At 46.2% G+C, this 23,550-nt stretch overlaps 1 protein-coding gene across 1 annotated transcript in view; it reads right to left on the bottom strand.

Annotated features, from left to right (window-relative positions):
- Window positions 1-5,950: 5,950 nt before the first annotated feature.
- The window catches only part of znf804a (zinc finger protein 804A), a 31,182-nt gene continuing 13,582 nt past the window's right edge, over window positions 5,951-23,550 (bottom strand). Inside the window, exons 2-4 of the mRNA XM_062533628.1 lie at window positions 16,439-16,582; window positions 12,710-12,840; window positions 5,951-12,362 (exon numbers count right to left, since the gene is read on the bottom strand). Of these exons, the coding sequence (XP_062389612.1) occupies window positions 8,813-12,362; window positions 12,710-12,840; window positions 16,439-16,582 (3,825 nt within the window). The 3' untranslated portion in view covers window positions 5,951-8,812. The remainder of the gene's footprint in view (window positions 12,363-12,709; window positions 12,841-16,438; window positions 16,583-23,550) is intronic.

Here is a 23,550-nt window from a genome sequence, read left to right as displayed (position 1 = left end):
TCCCCCCGCCAATATGGGCGGCAACAAAAGGATATGTTGTCATTCCCTTGAAATATCTCCATTAAAATGGGATTTGCTCTATTATGGGACATTAAGCTCGATGCCTTTGCCCGTCTGCGCCAGGGGCCTTCATTTGAGACACGCGTCTGTACGCCGGCGCCTCCATTCCAGTGGCAGCTGTTTGGCGGCGGAGGGAGATAAGGGCCCGATCCCTCATTAAGTGCTCTCGCCTGCCCTCCACCTCTGAGCAGACAATGGTGAACAATGGTGGCTCCAGGACCAATGTGCACAGCCACAAAGAAGAGGACAGGCTGCGGAAAGAGAAGGGAAATTCCTCAATCTCCCTCACCGTTTTAAAAGGGGGAAAGGTTAATAGAATAATGAATTTTCTCCAAACCAATTGGCTTTCTATTATTCAAATAGCAGGTAGGGGAGGATTGGCGGCGAGGAGAGAGAGAGGGGCACTGTGATTTGCATGTGTTCAGCATGGTGGTTATGTGTGATGGTTTACTGGGCCTGGCCGCCTGGGCTTTGAACTTTGATGTCGTGAGATGGTCAGACTCAGGAGGAAGAGTGTGAATTTCTCATGAGGTTTGCTAATTAGCCTAGCTAATGCTAATTAGCCTGAATTCCACCACCCTCCATACCATGAGACACACAAATCACCACATCAGAAAAGGCAATCGATTTTTTAACATGTTCATTTCGTGAGTATTTTTATTTTATTTATTTATTTACAAATTGGATGTTTCAATTGGTATTTAATCTATTCATAAAAACAGTTCCTCAATGTATAGATGCTGGTGTACAGTTCAGTTTCTAAATATTGATTTTGCCCTTGTTGGAGGCCATACTATATTATCTCCTCTGAAGAACACTTGCCAGCAATGATATGCAAAAGAAATAGATATGCAAAGAGAGACTTGCTGTGTGATTCAACATTTAGAAACCCATATGTCTGTAAACAGCCTTGACATTTATTTGCAATTGAAAGGAATCTTTCAAGCAAATCCATGAATGCTTTAATCAGCACAGTTAGACAAAGGCTCTGTCTGTGCCAGCATTGTTTATTGTATTGCACAATTTCCCTTTGCCCTCCGTGTTCACTATTTAGTATTTCGGTGTGCCTCATACAGTAGCTGTTCAATGATCTGAAACACTGTAGTGAATGCAAACATTATGCCTGGCTAAAGAGGCACAAAATTAATCAGGGGGTAAAAGGCACAATCTGATGGAAGGGTTCAGTGTATCTACCGGTAAGCATTATTGGTGCACCCAATGCACACCCAATGTATTGACAAAGCAAACTGAATGCATGACCTTGCTCTGCTCTCCTCTTCACCCCACAACACATCTCTGTGCCACAAAACACCCATGATGTTTTTTTTTTTTTTTAAGTAACAACCGAGAGACTTTAACAAAACACCAGCAAATTAATAAATAAACCATCTCTGTGCGTGAATCAGTTGCCCTTGGAACTCCTTCTCTGCGTTGCAACTGACAACCTCACGGTCAAGGGCAAGTTGTTATGAAGGAACCACTTTCAGTGACTCGAGGCGCCCCCGATTTCTCTCCTCTCGCACGTTCTCCCTCCTCTGTTCAGTTCAGAGCCTTTATTTTTGTGCTTAATTAAAAATAGCCGGTGGCCCTGCTGACAGGAGTCTGCATCACCAGAACGGGCCCGGGCGCCCTGGCAACAAATCAGCCTAATTCCTTTAATTTCAGACGTGAATCAACTCTAATGTGGCTAAGCCTAGTGTTATTAACGCTGGCGTCTGCGATTATCATGCTATATATATTTATGTATGTGTGCAGTAATTAAATTCAATCAATGTGATTTTGCTGAAGGGGTAGAAAACAGTGGCATGTAATTAAATTGAATTTATGTGGGTATACAGAGGAGGTATTCAAATACCATGCCAGGGTGAAGAAGAATTGGGAGGGTTATGTTGGTTACATGTGTTGTGTATACTGTTGGGAGAAATTAGATCGCTTGAAATTCAGTCAAAGACAAGACGCTGCAATATTATTATGCTATATTGCAATATTTAGAATTATGATGATTTCTAATTAAAGTGCTTGGTGTTCATACATAGAAATCCACTAATGATTAAGCTTCAGGTGGTCACAAAGTTATTATTATCCGCATTCATTTCGCCATCTGTATGAAAAGTTCAAACTATGTTACTTTTCTGAACCAAAACGTGGTCTCTGAAATTCTTTCAAACCAGGAGCCTTTGACTTTAATATTCAGGGTGAGTTTCAAATAAGCATAGTCAATTACACTCGGGTGCCAAACACTTTATCACATGAATGATATCAAAGTGGTCTGTTATTAAATCTGAGCTAATGCAACATAGATGACTGTTTCCAGAAGCAATTAAGTTTTTACTCTTCACCATTAAGATAAAAACCTTTAGTCCAAGTTCTGAAATTAAACCGTCACCACTTTGAATATTTCATGATGACAACCCGCTCATCTGTTGTAGTGGCCGTGCTTGGGGAGCCAAGAGGACAGCGGGGTCTCATGCCAGAGTTCCATTACGGCCCTCCACACTGGTGGCCATTACCAACGTCACCATGTTTTGAGATTTCATTATGTTAGCAGTAAACACTACAATATACTCTGAGATGTTGTCTCTGTTTTCTATGAACATGGACAAAATCCACCAAATTGACCAAATCCACCATTATTAACCCTAGCTCCTGAGTGTGTTGCGCTTCTCCCAATGGCTCTGTTTGGCTTTTGTCATGTGTGTACTGTATGTGTCCTTGCAAACAGCCTCGCCAACATTACATCCACCTGGAGTAACAAAATATTTTTTGTTTTTTCAGAAAAACAATTTGATATAACCTGGTATTTCCCTCTCTGTCTCTCTCTCTTTTTCTCTCTCTCTCTGTGGTGTGTTTGTGTGTTGCTTTGCCTGTGTCTCTATTTTATTTTGCAGGGAACACACCTGAAGACAGGTCGGTGATACTGTAATTCGCTGACAGCTGAATCGATAAGAGGGATCAGAGGGGACAGAGAGCTGAGCTCTGCCAGGCTGTCTCCGGGCAGACCAAAACACAGGGGACTCTGCAATTCACACCCATTACGCCACAGCTCCAGCAAGATTTCAGCCGTTTAACCCTCATTTGGTAGAAATGGAACACTGCGCTCAGGAGAGATTGCTCTGTTTCATCTCTATACTCTCTGTGTTCTCTGTTCTATTCTATTCTATCACGTTCTATTCTATCTCACTCTGAGTCTTTGAATGCCATTAGATTTCTGATCACATGTGTCGGATGTGCTTTTGTTATTTCATTCAAAATCAGAGCACAGCTTGCAGCTTGGGCCGGATTGCCTCGTTAGTCAAAGGTCATTTTGACACTCGTTGGACATTTAAAAGCCTCTAAATACCGCCTGTTAAGCAAAGGTGCAAAGAATCTCACAGAAGGTCAATATTTCATACAAGACACTGACAGAATCCAACACAAATTAAAGCCTGGTTTTAAAGTTTATGGCCTCTAATACATCTGCTCCTCTTGCAGTCGGAGCCACAGAGACCTCGCCGGAATTTTATAATAATGATGGTGAAATTACCCAGGGAGTCGTCGCCGTCGAGTAATAAAATCTCACTCTCGGAAAACGGAAACGTTAATTAAGCTTTAATTTAGCAACTTGACAGTCCTATGTGGTGTTTTGTCAGGGTTATTGCATCACTTTCTCATGTTTGGTTTGACCTTGGAGGAAAACAAAACAACAAACGAAACCGAGAGGGAGGCAGCACTGTGACAACGTTTTGCAATGGTGGGGGCGCGGAATGAATAAATGGCTGAATAAGTCGCTAAATCACGTCCCACAAAAATAACCCCCCAAGACACGACAGATAGAAGTTTTCTTCCTATCAGACAGAGATGACTCACATAATCTTAAGACAGTGAGTATGAACACTAGTGGAGATTAGATGGGTAAACATCCTAGCTTCGTTAAGAGCCTCTTTGTTTTCCAGCGAAGTCATTTGTTTTCTATCTAGCGCTCTTCTGGCAGAGTCTTCAGCGCTGCACGTGGGCGTTTGAAACGAGGTGGTCGGTGAGTCTCCAGGCTAAAAAGTCTTCTAAGAAGGCTCCTGGAGCCAACCTACTAAAATAATGTTGCAGCAGGGTGATTTATGTAACACGAGCAAATATGCAAATGAGAGCCCCTATTCGCTTTTATGTAACGGGGCGAGATAGGCAGGCTCAGACTGTATTGTCTACTTTCCACAGAATCATCTGAACAATCAGTGGAGCCGTGGCAGTTGGTCCAGAGGGATGATGCACCATGTTTTTTTTTCCCCTCCCTCTGCGTGTTTCTCAAGTGTCTGAAGTGACACGGGGCAGACACAGGCAGACAGCAGGGGCGAACATGTTTTTGCCTGTTGACTTGGTGGGAATGGATTCAGTGGGAATTCAAATGGCATTGTCTTGTCCAGAGCCTTTCTTGTTTTTTTGTTTTTATTTATTTATATATATCTCAGAGAGACGCAGGAGGATAGACCGGAGTGGTGGGGTAATGTCACCTGTACTGTACGTGTCGCCGCACCACCTGCCTCCAACCCGACACCTGCAAAGGTCAGCTGTGTTTCATGAGAACACGTCTCCCCTCCCAGACAACCCCCCCCCCACCCCCATCCCCCCGTCACAGTTACAGTCCGTCTGGGCGAAAGGTGTAAAGCTGTGGAACACTCCAAGATGCCCACAGATAGCACTCACTGCAACTTCACAGAACAAAAGAAAACAGAAAGTCTCCCGTCTGTCATATAATGCGCTTGGAGCCAGCTTGACGAATTGTCCAGCCAGTAAAGATGCCCCTTCTCAAATAAGCAATAACCTGCTGGAGGGGGTATAAAACCAGTATATACACTGTAGCTGATGTCAATATTTGCTATCTTGGTGAAATCCAATTGTGTGGAAAATGTAATTTCTTGACATTTCATATACAGTGGGTGGGCTCGACTATAAATAGCACGCCAGCAGCAGGGTCATTTTTCCTGTGAGGGTGGACCGTACAATGGACCTTATAGTGATTTCTGCCAACACGGAGGGAATTTTTTATGAGGTAACTAACCCAAGTCGGGCACATCATGTCCAGCAGAATGTCTGACTAGGCAATATAGAACAACACTCCAGAATGGCCGTGGCTGGATCGCTATGTGTATTTTAATGCTTAATGAATACACACATGTTTTTGAGGGGGGGAAACATGTGATGTGATCTTTAAGGGGCTTAAAGCTGTCATCTTCAATTTGTCCCGACAATAGATCACATTCCACCCTATATAACATACTTAAGATTCATTGAGCTGGGCAAACCAGCCAGTCAAAGTGCCATGTTGTCGGATGATTTTGCTCGGTTGCAAAATCAGCACAAAGCAGTGAAACGTGAAACGTTTGCGAGTGGATTTATATATTGACAGAGATATGTGGTGGTACAGGTGTGCGGGTGATGGGACTGCAGTAATAGATACCTCCCTAGAAATCCAGCACATGAGCATCCTCACACATTCAAATCCCCAAATAGCAAAATCAGCCAGGGAGAGGTTTTTTTTTTTAATACACATTAGACACACTGATATGTGAAATCCATAGACTATAACAAATCTCATTGAAGTACATAATCACACACAGACTCTGATGGTATTAAGAAAACAATCTCCATGATGTAATACCACTTAAATTTGGGACTAGCAATATTTTCACTTGGCATAATGAGAGATTTATAGAGGCTGTTTTCTGCCATGGCAAAACCAAAGCAAAAGCTCTTTCATAATCAAAGAGAAATGGAGTCTTCTGTGTGTACTCCTGAAACAGATGTCTTTTAAAGTGTCTACACATGGGTACCAGTGAGAGAACTTGAAGGGACCCAGAACCCTTTGAATGTTTGCGAGAACCGAAAGGAACACACAAGAGAAAGCCAGTCATTTGTCTATTTTTATTAGATATTACTTTAACATCATTCGGTTGGCAAATTGGCGTAAAAAACATAGTTGGCTTTGTCTTATCTAAATAATTCATACATATAGGGTACATTGCACAATAAAAACAGGAACGTATTTACATATACATTAAATCTTACATGAATTATAAACATTGCTAATTTACACCATGTACAGGTCTTGAAAGCAAGTTGAATGTACTAAAATACATTAAAATTGTGCATTCACACAATGTAATGCAGATCTGGACTAGAGGTGCAGATTTATGAAGAAGACCATTTTAAATGCTTGCTTGCTTTTTATGTTACACATAACTGCAGATTATAACAAGTCTTTCTGGCAAGACACCAACAGGCTCCAGTCATCTGTACAAGATCTCCATTGACAATGAGTTACGTTTGCAATATCAACCCTACGAGCTTTCCCCATGCAGTAGTTCCATTGTCAAACAGTTGCCCTTTTTTTCCTATCAGAACAAAGATTATCAGCTGTAGTCTGTATACTCTCCCTCTGACTTGTTTAGAGACTTACAGATTTAGCAAGAAAACGGCTTCTTGCTTGGACAATGGCATTTATTTGGACAGTTGTCTGATGCAAGCAAGGAGCAAGAGCAAGGATTCTTTTATTTCTTATTTTGGTTATATTTGACATGAAATAATTGGCACTCACTTCATAGCTGAGCAATTGACACTGATACTGTCTTGAGGTGGCCAGGATGCTGCCACATGCTATATTTGAGCCTGGTGTCTAACCTACTGAAATCTAATGAGCCAGCAGAAGGAGGAGTGGAAAAAAAGAAAGAAAAAAGATGGATTCACTGGCTCGTATCTCAACAAAAAAAAAAAAAGCAATTCATTTGGGAATTCGACAAACCTTTCAAAGACTACGGATCACAGCGTTTAGTGAATACAGACTAATTCACTGTTTGAGGAGAGAATTCACTGTGATCTTTCAAATTAACTCCGATAAATGCTTCAATTAATCTATTATGTTGGTCTAAGCGAGTAGTATACTACAACATACTAAGTGAGTATACTAAAACATTTTTTAGGTGACTTGAATGGTATGTGTAAACATTCACTTCCAAAATAGCACTTAATAGTATTTTGTGCTTCAGAACAACTTTAATTTCATATGTATTGCATTTACAGCCTTAAAGCTTATAATGTCTAGGGTGTTCTATCGGATTAAAAGTCTACAGTATCTGAGAAAACAGGGAACCAAACTATGTACTGTTGGATTATGCCCAATAACAACACCCTCAGTCAATTAACAAAAGCGAAATAAATAAACACATATGGAAAGGGTCCACTCAGCACGTACGGAAACAGGTATTACATTTTGAATTATGGCACACCTTTGAGTCTCTGTCAGCTGAGAACAAACTATCAGTGCACCAGCTTTCCTGTTATCCACTTCGCCAGGCATCAAAATTATGCTGAACTAACAACTGCTCCCCATTAAACATAATGCTGTTCATTTGCTTACATGGTGGGACTGCCAGTGGAATAAGGCTGCACACGACAACACATTTTTTTTACAGAAAACAACAAAATAGTGATGAGCACAAGATGTTAAGAAACGTATAATAAATGCAACTTTCATGTTAATACCTAACCTGTTGTGTTGGTGCGAAGATTCCACTATGGATCAAACTGGCCAGCCAAAGTAGGTCACTGAAATCCATATCTACCCCGCTAAAGTACGTCTCTGACCCATATAGAGGCCATTCTAACTATGATACATATTTTGTTTGACCACATTATGTTTTGTTTCCCCATCATCACTCATTCTCAGTGAATGTCCTACTGTCATCACTTATCACGTTTTGCGATACATTAAACATCACTTGACTCTAACTTGCAGGATTACTGTGCAAGTGCCGCCTTTGCTAACTATGCCGCCTTTGCTAACGGTCGTCATGCCATCTACTGTACCTCTAATGGGCATTAGCTCTGCCACACTGCAGGAACGGTGCCAATCAGCACCACGCCAACGTCCTACGAAGCTACACCAACCGACGCATCAAGACACCCACTCGCACTGACAAGGAAAAGCAAGCTCTCTATCGTTGTGTGTGTGTAGTGTGTGGCTGCAGCAACAACCACTAAGTGGTGTGTACTGTGTGACCATCTAAAAGCCTACAGGCAAGCAGACCTCGAACTCACCCTCTCTAGCACAGAACTGACTCACTACTGATAATTGGCGATCACATCCATACATTTACTGTAATACACAGTCAGTGAATGGCATTGCACAGTTCGCACTAGCAGGTGGATGATCACGTGGAGAGGTTGCACATTAAGTCTACACTGTATAGCTCATTGTGTGTATGTATTTCGACCATTTTTCTTGTCCTTTGCTTTGGAAACTGGGACGCCCGCTTAAAATATTTGGGGGGTTGTATCGAGACCTACTACTGTGCTTACATTGAGATCACCAATTAGCTTGAATCATCATGATATTTTGTTTAGAATTTTAAACTACAGTGCCGGTATTCAAATGTGACCTACATGTGACTTATCCTCAGTCAACACAGAATGAATTGTTGCTAAAACAGGTCTCAAACCTAATTAACAGCCGTGTTGTTGAATAAAACATTGCTCCAGTTTTTTTTTTGTTGTTGTTACTGAAGCCAGAAAAGTTAGGTGCAATAATGTTACACAAATATTTCTCTTCTCCTCTAACCTTAAAGCACTGACAAACTACTCATGTCGAATATTCTCTCTCTCTCTCTCTCTCTGCAGATCCTATTATGCTATGGTTGCCATTCTAACAAGGGGTAGCGCACTAAGCTTGGTGACTGGACTTGCTACGAACACAATGGAATCTCTGGACACACAGGTGAGTCCGGTGTCAGAAGAGAGGCTGAAGGGGGATCACCGCCGGGTGCGGGGGCAACATCTGGGGGAACATGGCAGGCCGGGGAAGGGCATGGAAGGTGACCGCCATCGGGTGCATGCCGGGCGGGCCAACCACCGACACCTGGGGCTGAGTCATGAAAGCAGGGGCACCAGGCTGGCACATCTCCGCTCCCAGCGGCAGGCGAGTCACTGGCAGCACCTGCGGGAAGAGCTGAGGAGGTGGCGGAGGAGGGGGAGGCGCAGGCGGGGGAGGCGCGTGGTGGGGGTGGTGGTGGTGGTGATGCTGAGCCGGGGGGAGGAAGGTGGCGTGGTGGTGGTGGTGCTGGAGGATGGTGTGGCGGATGGTGATGGAGCCGGGCGAGGGCAGGTGGACCTGGTGGAGGTGGACGGGGGAGGGCACGGCCAGAGGCTGGGGCTGCTGGAGCACGGGCTTCAGCTTGGTCGCCTGGAACACCTGCTGCTGATGCTGCTGCTGCTGATGCTGCTGCTGCTGCTGGTGGTGTTGGTGGTGGTGGTGGTGGTGGTGGAGCACCTGTCTGTGTGTCTGAATCTGTAGGAGGCAGTGCCTCTCCATGCTGTCAGACGGGTGCTGGAAGCACGACAGCTGAGGCGGAGGAGGGGGGTGAGGATGAGGAGGAGGAGGGCCGTGGAAAGGACTGCTGCCGCAGCCGCCGGTGGTCCGGTAGCTCTCGCGGCCAGGCTTCTCCTCCTCGGCCCGGCCGGCAGACAGGTGAAACCTCGGGGGCTGCGCCGCAGGGTGGCCACCGCCGCCACCGCGCTGACACGATTTGTCCAGGCCGGCCTTTCCAGACCTTGCCAGCGCCGACTCTTGTTCTCTCGCTCTTGACAGGCAGACCTGGGCTGCCGCTGCCGCTGATGCTGCTGCTGCTGCTGTTGCTGCCAGTGTTGCTGCTCCTGCTGCCAGTGCCGGCTTGTTAGAGTGCTCCTCCACTGCCGAGTTGTCATGTCGAGACCTGGCGGTGAGAGTCTCTCCCGTGACTTCCGAGGGACTCGGATCTCTCCGCTCGGCGGGCTGCGTGGGAGGAGGTGGAGGAGGAGGAGGAGGAGCGGGGGAATCGTCAGGAGTGGCGTGGCGCGGCTCATTGATTGGAAGGCCAGACGGGTTCCCCATCCGTCGGTCACTATCTGCCACGCGCTGACCCGGGTCAGGGATAATGGAGCTCTCGGCCGGCGCGTCGACCACAGAGCTCTTTTGATCATCAATACTGCATGAGCTTTTGTCTGAGCCCGCGCTCCCCAAGTCGCCCGGCCCTTTTAGAAGCGGGCTTTTCACGCTTGGGTTCACGTCGCTCGTGCTTCGGTCAGTCGGAACAAGGCTTTCAGCGACGGGTACCTTGTAAGCAGGGTCGCGAGACTGGTCTGCGACGCGGGAGATTTTTCTTCTTTTTCTGCATCTTCCGTGTTCGCAACACGAGGCCTCCTCGTCGGACGAGCCCCGATGTTCGTGTCCCTGCTCCCGCCCGCTCGGCTGACTGCCTGGCACTCCGAGAGTGGCGCGCGTCACCTGATCCGAGCGCATGGCGTCGACGTCGCTCAGCGAGGCGCTGCGCTTCCTCTTCAGACGCCGGATGCGCCACAGGGCTTTGATGCTGCCGACAGCGTCGCCCGCGCCGAGCGGCAGCCCGTCACTCCGGCGTGTGAAGCCCGCGATCGGCGACCGGATCGGCACGTCGGAATGCCGGCACGACCCGCTCCCCGTCAAGCACGTCAGGCGGGCAGATGGGAAACCGGGGCTGCTCGCGCTGCCTCCCACCGCCACCTTTTCGGCGTCCTTCCAGCCCTTATCAGAGAGGCTCGGGTCGCCCGCTGGGCCGTTTATGCCCCCTGCTGTGCCCGGCCCCCCGCCTGGCGGCCTCTCGGCGAGGGAAGCCCCGCTGCAGCTGTCTCCCGCCTGATTCAGAGCTGATTGCTTTGACTTTTCTAACGGATGCTGCACTTGCGCTGAAGTGCCAGCTTGAAATTGGCTATCAGGCGCTTCCCCCCGACACCACTCGTCCGGCGATGCGACGCGCTTCTGGAATCTCCTGCACTTCTCCGGTGCGTTGCCGTCGCCGTAGCTCTCGGGCTGGTGGCGACGCTGCACCCTCCTCTTTCTCCGCCGCCGTCGCCGCTTCTTCCTGTTGTGGTTCCGGTAATGGCGTCGGTCCCTGACCCTCAGTTTCTCGTCCGTTCGCTTTTGGCTGTGCGACCGCTCTTTGGAGTACTTGCACCGCGCGTGTATTTTTAGTCCGAGGCAGCTCTCCGTGTCGCTGGCGTGCTGGTGGCACTTTCGCGATTTCGCCTCGGCCTCTCCGGCGGGACCGTGGTCCAGACCGAACGTGCCCTCTTCAATACGCTTGTCTGGACTTATGGATTTCCCCCGACTGGCCGAGACCGAGCTGATGGAGGACTCCTCATCCGTCTTGGTCTCGGCGTCCTGCCTCGGGTCGCCAGGCGCTCGATTGTGTGACCCCTTGAAATCAAAATGGAGCGGGTTGCAGCTGTAGGACAAGGGCGGGCCGGCTTTTGTGAAGGTTAGCATCTCCGAGGGCCACTGGAAAATGGTATTACCGTCACGGCTCCGCACGGAGAAAAAAGGCTGACTGGGCTTTGTGAAGGGGGTCTTTAGAGGATGGCCCTCCTCTGCCGCTTGACCCCTGTGAGAGGGGTCGGCCTCGCCGCACACGTCCGAGGTGCTCTGACTCAAAGGGCCGCTCTCCTCCGACACGGGCTGCTCGGTGGCGGCGGCGGCGACGGCTTGCTCTTTGAGCTCCCCTCCCCCGTTAGCGGCGTCGCAGCTTTTCAGGCTCTCGCTGGCAGAGTCCTCCGAGTCCAGCGCGACGTCCACGCTGCCGAGAGCGAAAGGCGAGCCGGCTATCTGGGAGACGGAAGGGCTCCCGGCCACGTCCTCCGAGTACACGAGCAGAGCGCACAGATCTGAAGCGGGCCGCGGGGTCCCTCGGCCCACCGGCGTATCAGATGACCCCTCGCTCTCCGCGCCGCCGCCGCCGCTCTCCGGAGCGAAACGGGCCCGCTGGGTCGTGCCGATGCAGTAAATCGTCTCCTCGCAATTAAGCGCCTTTCCGGCTGCCGCCGCCGCCGCCTCGTCGCCGGGGGACCCGGGGAGGTCGAGCTCGACGAGGGGCGCTCGGAGCCTCTGTCTGCGGTGCCGCTCCGCCGACCCTTCCTCCTGCGCGCCCTCGCAGAACACGGCGGCGGACGACTCCAGCTTCACGGAGGCCCTCTTCCGGAAGGAGAAGGAGAAGGCGATCTTGCGGCGGCTGCCCGCGGGCTTCTTCTGCCTGGCCGCGTGGGGCCACGGCAGCAGCTTGCCATTGTTGCTGCCAGCCGCCGGGCCTGAAGCATTGCTGCTGCTGCCGCCGCCACTGACGCTGCTGCTGCTGCAGTTGTGAGTCTGGCCTCCTGCCTCCGGCACAGCAAGTCCTTGCACCTCCTCGGGGGATCCGTCACCGCAGGGGTCCCTCAGACCTGCCTCCACTGCCACCGTGGTGGATTTAAACATGGGGCCGCTCCCCGGAGCACTACAAAAGAGAGACGACAGAGCGAGAGAAAGAGAGCCAGAGCCAGTGAGCGAGTGAGAGACAGACAGACAGAGAGAGAGAGAGGGAAAAAAGATGAAAGACAAAACGCAAACAAACATCAGCATCTGCTCAGAACATCTCCCCACATCCCTTTCTCAAATGGAGGAAGTCAACTCAGCTAAGAGAGCTTCACGTAGCAAGCAGCGCTATTAGTTGGCGAATGAGCGACAGCAAGCAACAGCGGTGGCAGCAGCATTGCTCTCTCTCTCTGTCTGTGCGTGCGTGTGTGTGGCACAGATGTCGAGATCTTTTTTTTTTTATGAATAAGGCAGGAGGCTGCCACCCACCAGTGAACCTCCCGCCGCTGCTCCGCCAGCTCGTGCAGCCGACGCAGAGCACGCTCCTGCTTCCGCTCATCCTTCCTGGACTTGGAGGCCACATTGCGAGCAAACTCCCTCTGCTTCAGCTCCTTGAGTCTCTGCAGGTGACAGAGAGAGAGAGAGAGAGAGAGAGAGAGAGAGAGAGATGGAAGGAGAAGATGAGATGAGGCGAGAAGAGCGTGACCAGGTAGAGTTGAAAGAGAGAAGAGAAAGAAATGGAGTGGAAAGAGAGATGGACAGATAAAGGAGAGAATGAGATACAACGAGTGATGAATGAGAAAGAGGGAGAGAGGAGGAGAAGAAGAAGGCTCAGTTTGCTTATCTGTGTATCTATACAAGTGAGTCAACTGCTGAGAAAGTACACTTCTTGCCAAAGTAACATCGCAATATGAATAATAATCCTCTTTGAGACTAGGAATCCTTTTCTCCACTTAACAACCTTGCATTATGAAGTCTGGGTATCTCAGTGCATCAGGCATTCAGGGATAGACCGCGAAAGATTAAAAATCTCTTCAAGGCTGGCGAAGGTAATAAAGGTGTTTGCACACCAATGTTATGCTTCATCAAACCCATTTTCTGTGCAAATGAAAAGTAGCTTAGGATGGGCTCGCTAAACTGCATGAAATTGTCCTATTTATTTTAGATAAAAACTCAGTGATACTGATTTGCATTTGCTTCCTGGTCCAGAAGAACTTTGTGATTTGAATTAGGATTGATGCCGTTTGTCTCTCCCGGCCGACAGTTCCTGTACATGACAGCAGCTACTATTCAAGAGGGCCAAATGAAATGTATCGATCAAGCAGCCATCACTGCGCAAAACGCTCACATTAATCCAGCCATGTAATCTAAATGACTTTTCCATTAATAATTTAAGGATTGATTTATGTACTCCCAACTTTCCCTTTGAAACACCTTAGCAAAACACAGGAGACAGCCTCTGCCCGCTTTCAAACAACAGTCAAGTCCAATTAATTTAAAAGCCTGCATTTAATTGTCTATTAATTTTTAATGTTTTGCTTTAAGAAAGATGTCTGCTTCCCCTCAGAGACCCTGATCCACGCTGAGCCAAACTGATGCACTTGTTTCTCTTCCGATTTGTTGACTTTATTTATTTATTTCATTTATTTATTTATTTATTTGCTTGCTTTTCAGTGAAAGAATCTAAGGTCAGCGCCATGTTATTTTTTTTTTATAGTAACGGTTAAAAATAGCTGTAGTTATATCAGGTAGCCGGGAGGAGTCTGCGGCTCCCACCACATTAGGCATTCTGCTCAGGCCTGGGATGTTATACACAGTTCAGCGCCGCTCTAACCTTTCCTGTTTGAGGAGGCTTCAGTGATTGCATTTATCACGGCTGGGGTCTCATAGCCAGGCAAGCCAGGCGGTCACATCAGATATAATTTTGTCATGTAAAGAGCACCTTTACTCCAAACTGGGCATTCAAGGGTAACTGGTTTGATCCACCCCTTCTCCCTCCACCCAACACACACTCACACTCAAACACTTACAAAACACACACACACACACACACACACACACACACACACAGACATTCATACACACACACACACTCGAAGACACCGGCACACACTCACATTGGCTTTCACGTACACTTCACAGTGTATAGGCTTGCGACTCGCCTACTCTGCCTGGATGCGCTGTCTGAGTGGGAAGACTCAGCCCTCTCTTCATTGTTGCGCGCTCTCTTGTCAACGCTGCTTTGCAGAAAATAGCAAACAGGTTGGCGTGGGCTATATTTATCACCGGTTCCCAGGTGTGTTGCTTAGCGGAGGTGTGAGCATTGATTGAAGGTACACCGAGGCAGAAGTGTTGCAGAATGATTTGTTGTTGTGAACGGCTCGCATTTCATCCCCATGCACTTGGAGCTGATTCATTTGGGAAATGCTCAGGGAAAAAAATGGAAATCTATGAGGATTTGCAGGAGCATTCATGTCCTCGAGTGACTTGAGTGAATAAACGGTGATGCTCCTCATATTTTTTTATTTTTTTAAAATCATGATTCGGCACAAAATATTTCCTCGCCTCATTTCAACAGGTTGACTCAATACAGCCTCATGTGCTTTCTAACAATCGGGGGGGCTTAAGCTCTTGCCATGTACGACTCACACGTGACCCGGCGGGTCGTGACAGCGTTGGGTTTCTCTCAGGCAGAGAGGCTCACTGAAAAGGGCCCCCGTTCTCCACCGCACTCACTCATGCTCTCCGAGGACACGCTCTGCCTGCCTGGCAACAGACTCTGGGATTTGTGCCTCTCATCCATCAGCTGTGTGTCGGGGGCCAAGCCACGGCTTTTTTTTTTTTTCTTTTTTCTTTTTTTTTGCGTTGCTTACTCGTTTAATCTCTGGTAAGCAGCGGCAGCTAGGGTTGCTAAACGCGCGTGATGAACGAGGGTGGCCGACAGAAATGTAGATATGATGCGGCGCTGGTGGTGTTGTGTCGCCCGCTGCTGCTGTTGTTGTTGTTGTTGTTGTCGGTGGCAGTGGCAGTGGCGGAGAAATGGGGGGGGGGGGGGGGGGATTTGACATGAGTTTGAGCTCGAGGGACATCTTGAGTTGTTCGCCTGCTTTCCTGCTGCCATAATCCATTCATTTCACTCCCGCTGCCGCGCTCAGTAGTAAGGTCATGGGTGGGGGGGCTGCAGATTTGACTAGTCAATAGTTCAGCCAGGCCTGATATTGACGGAGGAGTGGGGCTCTTGAGACGGCACAAATTCACTGTCTGCTCCCAGGCACACTGCCAGGGTCACTGCAGATATCAAACGGCAGGACAAGCGCCGGAATTAAAGCTTTAAACCCCCCATTAAAGGTTAGACTTGTGTTTTTCTGGAAGGCCGTACGATTCTATTAATAAGTCGATCTATGGAAAGGGAGCCTCTGAGCTTTTAAATTGTTTCGCGACAAGAAGGATTGCTCAGGCCTAAGGGTCGGCAAAAAGAGCTCTGTGTTTTCGGCCTTTTCATTTTCCTGTGGTGTTTTTTTTACAACGGGAAAGGATTATTGTCTCAAGACATGTCAGCTCCTCTAGTGTTCTTCACTGAGCAAAATCTATGAGATTGTGAGTGACTACTACCGCTGCTTCCTGAAATATTGGCGCGAAAATCAAAGAGAAATTATTTTGTCCCAAATTACTTCAAACTGTTTAAAAAGTCTCAGCTGACCACTGAGCTGTATCACTGTACATTATGCTTACCCTGTAAATGGGGAAAGGTTGAATGAGGACAAGGCTCATTCTGTACTATAGTTCCACCCCATTGCTGGCAATTCAATATAGATACACTTTTGTCACCGAATGAACAGGAAACAACCACAACAATAACAGCAAATGCAATAGCTTTCAATTGTTCTGTCCAGTGGATGATGTATGGTACCTGAAATTAAAACTCCATCTCCCAGCACACAAGCATGCGCATTTCGCCACCAAAGCAAGGGTAAAAATCATTTATCTTGACACACACACACACACACACACACACACACACACACACACACACACACACACACACACACACACACACACACACACACACACACACACACACACACACACACACACACACACATATGCGTGCTGGCCCATGCTCCATTACTTTCATACACTGCTCAGGCTTCGGGGCGAGCCAGCAGCATGGTGTGAGTGAAAATGGACCGATTTAGCCGACTAGCCCTGCGCCATTACCTGTTTGTGAGCGTGGTCGTACGAGTTGATATGGTTGTCAAACTCTTGGTGCTTGTAATACTGCTTGTCGCACAGCTCACAGTAGAAGTTGGCTTTGAGGTCCTCCAGGGCCTTGGCCAGGGTCTTCTCTTTCTCCGCATAATCCTGCAAGCACAGAAGACACAAACGAGGAATTAGACATGCAAAACGTAATTAAAAATAATCTCGCCGCTTGACAGATTTAAGCCTGTTTACTTCTTTAAAACGAAACGGGGGGGTTAAATGTCATTTATTATTTCGCTACGGATGCCGTTGGAAGCTAACCCACTGGCTGACGCACAGTTTCTTAACACCGTGTCCTTAAAGCCAAAGCAGTCATAGAGAATAGCTACAATTACTGTAATCTGCTTATCCCTGCCTGGCTTTAAGGGTGAGGACCCACTGGAGAAACTGCTGTGTCTGAGGATCATTCTCTTTATCCTCTCCTGTCTCCCCAAAGTTAGTCTCTACACTATCCTTTTTTGCTGTGATGGAACACCCTGACGTGTAACAACACTACATTTTCTGAGTGTGTGTTTGTGTGTGCACCTGTGTAATATTTGTACAATATGTTGCCTGCCAGTGTCCCAGCAATGACTAAATATGGCCGATATTTCATTTGTGGCCAGCCATGGAATGATATAAATGGCTGGCTATGATATTTAGTTTGCTCTGGTTTCAATAGCAGACACATATTATTAATGTCATCTTGGTTTATATTCATCATTTGTTGTGAGAGCACTTGCATCTTTAACTGATGTTCCCTCTCAGCCGCTCTAGCCGTTTCATTGGGATCCTCATCTTCTCTTTTTATATTCTTTATTAAATATTGATTCAGAACGAAAACAGGGAGGAGAATTGTTTCACCACAGGGAGATGGCATCTCAAATCAAATTTCTTCATCGCTCAGGCTGCCGCCGAGAGTCAGACGTTCAAAACTCCGCATGAATTTGTGCATGCGGGATAGAATGTGAGAGCCGTATCTCCCCCAAGGGCCTCCTGTGTGTGTCCTACCCGACGCCCGTTGGTTACCCCCTCTGCAAACCACATAAACCCCATTCTGGTGCTCTGTTTACAGTATAAGTCACGCGAATGCTTCTGACATTACCCAGCCTAAGAGATGGGGACAGTTTGAAATAGGATGACCACAAAAACCAATTCACAGACCATTTTCAAGAGGCACAGCTTGAACTTTCAGCCCCCGTCACCTCTGCAGACACTACAGACACTCTTTCAGGTGCTTTTCTCTGTCTCTCACTCTCTATCTCTATCCTCTCTCATTTCACCAAGTGCTCCATTTGTGACAGGACCTGGGCACTGCATCAAAAAAAAAAAAAAGAGTGCTTAAGTGGATGAAACCGCTGTCAGCTAATATTGCGATTATCGGCCAATCCACTCGAGAACGGTCGCGCGCGTGAGGTCACTCACGTCAGGATCCCCGGCCACTTCACAGCGATGCCCATCGAGTCCATTAGAGACTGACGAGCAATAATAAGAGCTCTTTCAGATGAGTTGATGACTTGTGAAAATCTGCCTCCCCTCTCTCTCCGCATCGAGGTGAGAGAACAACTGCGATGCGACTAAGCTAAGTGTTGATTGGCACGAATAATAGCACGCCTCTGACGCTCCCGCCGAGATAAAGCATGACACGATCGCAAAGTAATTGCGCTTAATGAGCGGGTAGGCTCGCGAGCAGAGCGGGGCGTTCAGATTTGATTTCCAGGTGCAGTCCCTCTCGGACGACACAACTCTGCTTTTCAGTGGAACCAAAGTTCTAGAAAAAAAAATACCAAGGTTACTGAAGGTCAGCGATTAGTGAAAAAAAAAAAAAAACGCTGCTGAAAAAATGCTGTCGCTGAACCAAAACAACAACCCCAAAAAACACACCTCATTTCATTTTTTTTGCTTTTTTTGTGCTTTTTGGATAGCGAACAGAGCAAAGGCAATTAGAAAAGCAGCAGCCACACCAAAGACTAAGAAAGAAAAAAATAAACGTTAATAATGAAATAAAGTAATGAAATAAATAACAGCGGAACGCAGTAGTGTGAAGCTGAGAAGTCATTTACACAGCAGATAGACCTAATCACCACAGGGGGAGTGCCGGCGCTTAATGACGCCTTTGTTTCACGCTGAGAGGCTCCCCCTCCTGAGTCGCAAAAACAAGGTTCCCCCCATTTGTCAGTTTCCCCCACATCCCACTCCATTTCCTGGGTCCATAAAAAACAAAACAACAACAGAGCTGGATATTCTCAAGGGCACCCTGACTTCCTCTATCGGTTTGAATGTGTGTGTGTGTGTGTGTGTGTGTGTGTGTGTGTGTGTGTGTGTGTGTCTGCTCGCCTTATCTGGTGAGGCTGGCTGGGAGTTTGTCCTGCAAAAGGGCCAACCCAGAGGAATCGAGCTCCATCCCAGTGCTGTGAGAAGTGTATTATTATTAATCGCAGTAATTGTATTATTCCCGTGTGAAAGGAAAGCCCCAGACATGGACTAATGCACTATTATGCAACATAATCTGCCTCTGTTTAACCCCGACTCATTGATGGAGCTAATGCATGAAAATGAATGCATTAAGCTTCGTTTTGTCAACGAAAACATTTGTCTTTTGTTTAATTTTGTTGCAGCACTTTTTCCGATCTTGCATTACATTATGGAACATCAAAAGACAGGATATTTCTGTACAGTGGATTACCAGATTTTTTTTTTTTTTGCGTTAAACAAACCCAAAATGGGAGTGCCACATGCACACTAGGGGCTGTGAGCATAAATAACTCTTCAGCAGCTTATGGTGGGTATTCAGAAACTAAGCCTCAATTCAACACTCAGGAGCATGCCAAAAACCTCGCAAGTTAGACAGTGACAAATATGAGATCTCTAATCTCTATGCCTATCGGTGCAGTTTAGGAATTCTTAACATACGGAGCCGACATGGATATCCTGACCACTCCACAAGGTTGAAGAAATTAAAAGGACATTATGCCATTGAAGTGAGATTGCTCTGGTTTACATCTTTGATGTTCACAGAATATTCAAAGAAGGCTGTAGTTGATTGAAGCATATTAAAAAAACTAGTGGAAGGCAACAGATACTGTACAGTATCCTTGTGATAGGGAACTGTAGTCACATTTTATCTGAAGTAATTTTTTCTATGTATGATACTCAGTAGTCGAGTTGTTAAAAAATGGCAGGGGGGATGGTGGATTTTAAAATGCACATCTGGGTATTAGTCTTGCGGGGGGTATGGGGTCCTCCCCCAGAACATTTTTAATTTTTAAGATGCAATTTCCTGTATTCTAGTCCATTTATAGCGTGACCTGCTGGACATTGGCAAATCCTACATTTCTTCCAATTCATGCACATTTTATGTGTCACTAACATTTTAGATCATGTCTACGTCAAGTTGCTAATTGATCCCAGTTCAGAGTAACATTATCACTTAAATATACTAAATATCTATCAGATTTGAATTAGTGAACCAGACATCAATTTTAATGCATTCCACGATGACGTGTTATAATTACCATCTAGCCAAGTTAAATGGAACCAGAGAGGGTTAAAGCGGAGGATCTTTGATGGAACCAACAAAAAAGTTGAGACTTTTTGCTTTCACTCTGGAATTCTACCACCATACAGTAGCCTAGAACAGAAACTTTAATTGCCACACAACAATGTTGGTGGGATACTTTGTAGCAGTCTCAGTCTTACGTTCTACCTTTAAAAGTGCAAAACAAAAGCGTATTATTTGTGCCTAGGCTACCTGCACAGCGGAATAATAATTCTAAAGATGAACAGATGCTCAGACGTTTGTCTCTTCAGCCACCTCGTGACATGGTCTATTTGCAGAACCACACTACAAAACTATTCTTTCGTGTGAGTGAGGATGCATCCATACATCACTCTCAATAAGATTACCTAAAAAGTTGGACAACATTATTGCGTTAAATCGCCGTGAGCCGCTACAGTAGCCTATCCTTTCCAATTACATTATGGCAAGTTTGTTCAGAAACAGCTGGAGTGAACGCCTAGCTCTCGCTAGCGGGCTAGGTAGGCCTACCTTCACTTTCGCAAACAAGGGAGACTGGGCGTTTCAGGTTGGAGTATAAATGTTCTCTTTCTAATTCATCAACTTTTTGTCCTCTTAATAAAAAAGCCGACGTCCCTTAGATCAAACTTTGATTGTCGCTTGGCCATGATGCTGCTGAATGAAATTACCTGTCGTGCGCATACACAGTAAAAGAAGGCTGCATGCTTCTATAGCCTACTGTATGTCGCTGATTGCCGTGACAATAGGAGGAGCATTCCCCTCGTCCACAGTATTGTAGCCTCGATGTGCGCAAAAGCTAAATGTTGAAAATGAAATAGTGGCGATATTTCCACATTCATTGAAAAATTACAGGGGATGGGGAGGGGGATGGCCATTTCAGAGGGGGGATGATTTTGACCATATCAATTCCAAAGGGGGATGCCATCCCCCCTCATCCCCCCTCAACTCGACTACTGATGATACTGACATTTCTTAAGCTCTTAATGAGTTGCTAAATTGATGATGTGGCTGACTTTGTGCCAGAATACAACATACACTGTAAATTCCGATCAATGTCTTTATATATAAAAAGTAGTAGGGAAGTATGTGAAACCTCTTCAAATATAATGACATGACAGGCTGCAGCCTCCAGAGGGTTAAGTGGTATGTGTGGGAAAAGTGTACTTAATTAAGTACTATGTACGTAATACTTAAATGTCCCAACAAGGGAAACGCAGCTACTCTTCATAATCAACTACTTAAGCAAATTGTAATAAGGACATTTCATATAAACAGGCGCCAAAACTTCTACATACGGGAAAATCAGATGCGATATTGATGAATTTTTCATCAGGCCTTCAAACAATATCCTGGCACTGAAATTAGGCCAGCAATTTACTACATTACAATTGAGGGTTTTTTTTTCTCCCTTTGATATGCCTGCATAATTTATCAGGAAAAAATAAAGTGTAAAATATTAGCTTTGCAAATTACATTCTGAAAATGCAGTTGTGAATTCATGCATGCTCTCAATCTTTCCCCCCTCTCTTTCTTTTCGTGCAGAAATGGCCCTGGGTATTCTAACAAGGCTGTTCATCAGGGCCCTGTCTGTGAATTCTTGCCAAGGCTCTGGCACAATAGCTCCCATCAATGATACAGCACATACTAGCTGATGAATCAAGAGGATGATGATCTCCTCCAAAGAGCCATGTCTATTCATGGCACGAATTACATGGGATCCTTCTAACCCAAGGAGCTCTCACTCTCTCTCTCTACCCCCATTGTGTCTGCCCACATCCCCCAGTTTTCCAGAAACCGCAGGAGTCGTTCGGGGCCGTTGCTTTTCTAAATCAACCAGTCTACAGGGATTCATCTCTCTTATTAAGAGCTTTCTGCATCAGGTGATCAAATTCCCTTGTCATCTGTTCACTTTTTCAACAACAGCACTCGGAAAAGGAAAAGAGGCGAACTTGCGAGTTCCGAGCCCAGCTTCTCGTGTTGGTTGCTTTCCTTAGCAAACACTGGAAGCTGCTCAACACCAAATTTGGCATCTTGGGCTGTCATGATTAATTGTACAGCTTCTGGGGATTCCTGTTGGCGGTTGTTTCTAAATTGCTGACACACAAAGAATCTATCTCTCTTTATTGACTGGAGAGGGAGCTGCTACTAGGAGTGCTAGGAAAGCGTTTGTTTCTCCATTTCTCCTCTCTCTCTCTCTCTCTCTCCCCACCTCTCCTGCCATCCAGTGAGAGCTACTGATTCTAAATCACCACCTAAATGGGAAAAAGGCATCTGTGGGTTTCTCTCCCAAACACAGGTGAAATTACTCCTTGACTGAGTCAATGCTAGGAGGCAAACTTCTTACCACTCTTTCTGTCTTGAAATAATTCCACCCCTTTCCCAGACAGAAAGCCTTTTAAGTTTTGATATTTAGTGTGTTAGTTACGAGACACCAGTACTTCAGTGTAACCATGGTAATGTATTACAGTTCTTTTTTCAAATGCTAACATGCTTCTGTCCAATCTGTAGTGACATTTCCAAGACTCTTAATACAATTAGCACAACATCTGTCTAATCTGGGCATACCATTAACAATTATCAAAATGCTTCCATACAAGCTTACCCAATATGGATCTCTTTTGTCTTTGTAAATGCACATTCAATATACCAGACATGAAAATCTTATATTCAAAACCTTAAATGCTCTCGCTACTTCCTCTACTCAACAATGGCAGCTGAAAAGCCATATTGAAACAGCTGATACGCATATTTGAATGAACAGATCACTGAAACATTTAGAGAGTTGTGTAAAATAGGCCAACCATGGCAGACTCCAAATTTAATCAGACTCATAGCCAGGTGTTGAGGTTTTTGTCAGTTACAATTATGGCCATACACAGCAAAAAAAGGGAGCGTGTTTGAGTGTGATTTGTTGATCAGTTCAACTTTCCCACAGGACAATTTCACAGTGTAATTCTCACAAATGGTTCTTTGTTATCTCAGGAGAACTAGATGTGATCTAATGTATGTGGCACAATTTGAGAGTACTGAGGTGACACATTTTTTGTTAAGTAAAAAAAAAAAAAACATCTCTGTGCCACCACTCTATAGGTAAATTGTAATAGTAGGGTATAGTGACCCTGATAGGTTCGTACCTAACAAAGACTTTGAACCTATTCAATTGTTCTGCTGTCAGCCGCAAATATAGCTGAAAAGTGTTCCCAAGTTCTAACCTTGCATGACGGATTGGAATCAGCCTATACTGTTAGTATGATCATGTATCAAGGACAAGACTGTGAGTGATGTGACACTTACTGTGGCGCACAAAATGGCTCCTGCCATCATTCACAAGAGCTGAAGCATTTAACATGATGCATGACATTTTCCATATGACATTACAAGTGGAGTCATGGTAACGCAAGTGATTCTTTTCACCATTGTCATTTGTTGGGTGCTCTGAAGCAACAGACATAAACCTTCTGTCGTGTACACAGCCCTATCACTACAGTGTTGTGCCACAAAAGCTCAATCCATTTTTTGTGACTGTGTCCAACATCTGAGTAATTTCTAGGTA

This window comes from Sardina pilchardus, chromosome 4, assembly GCF_963854185.1.
Source record: "Sardina pilchardus chromosome 4, fSarPil1.1, whole genome shotgun sequence".
In the NCBI taxonomy this organism is placed as follows: Eukaryota; Metazoa; Chordata; class Actinopteri; order Clupeiformes; family Clupeidae; genus Sardina; species Sardina pilchardus.
The sequence above is the reverse complement of the archived record's forward strand: the minus strand, read 5'-3'. Positions and strand labels throughout refer to the sequence as shown.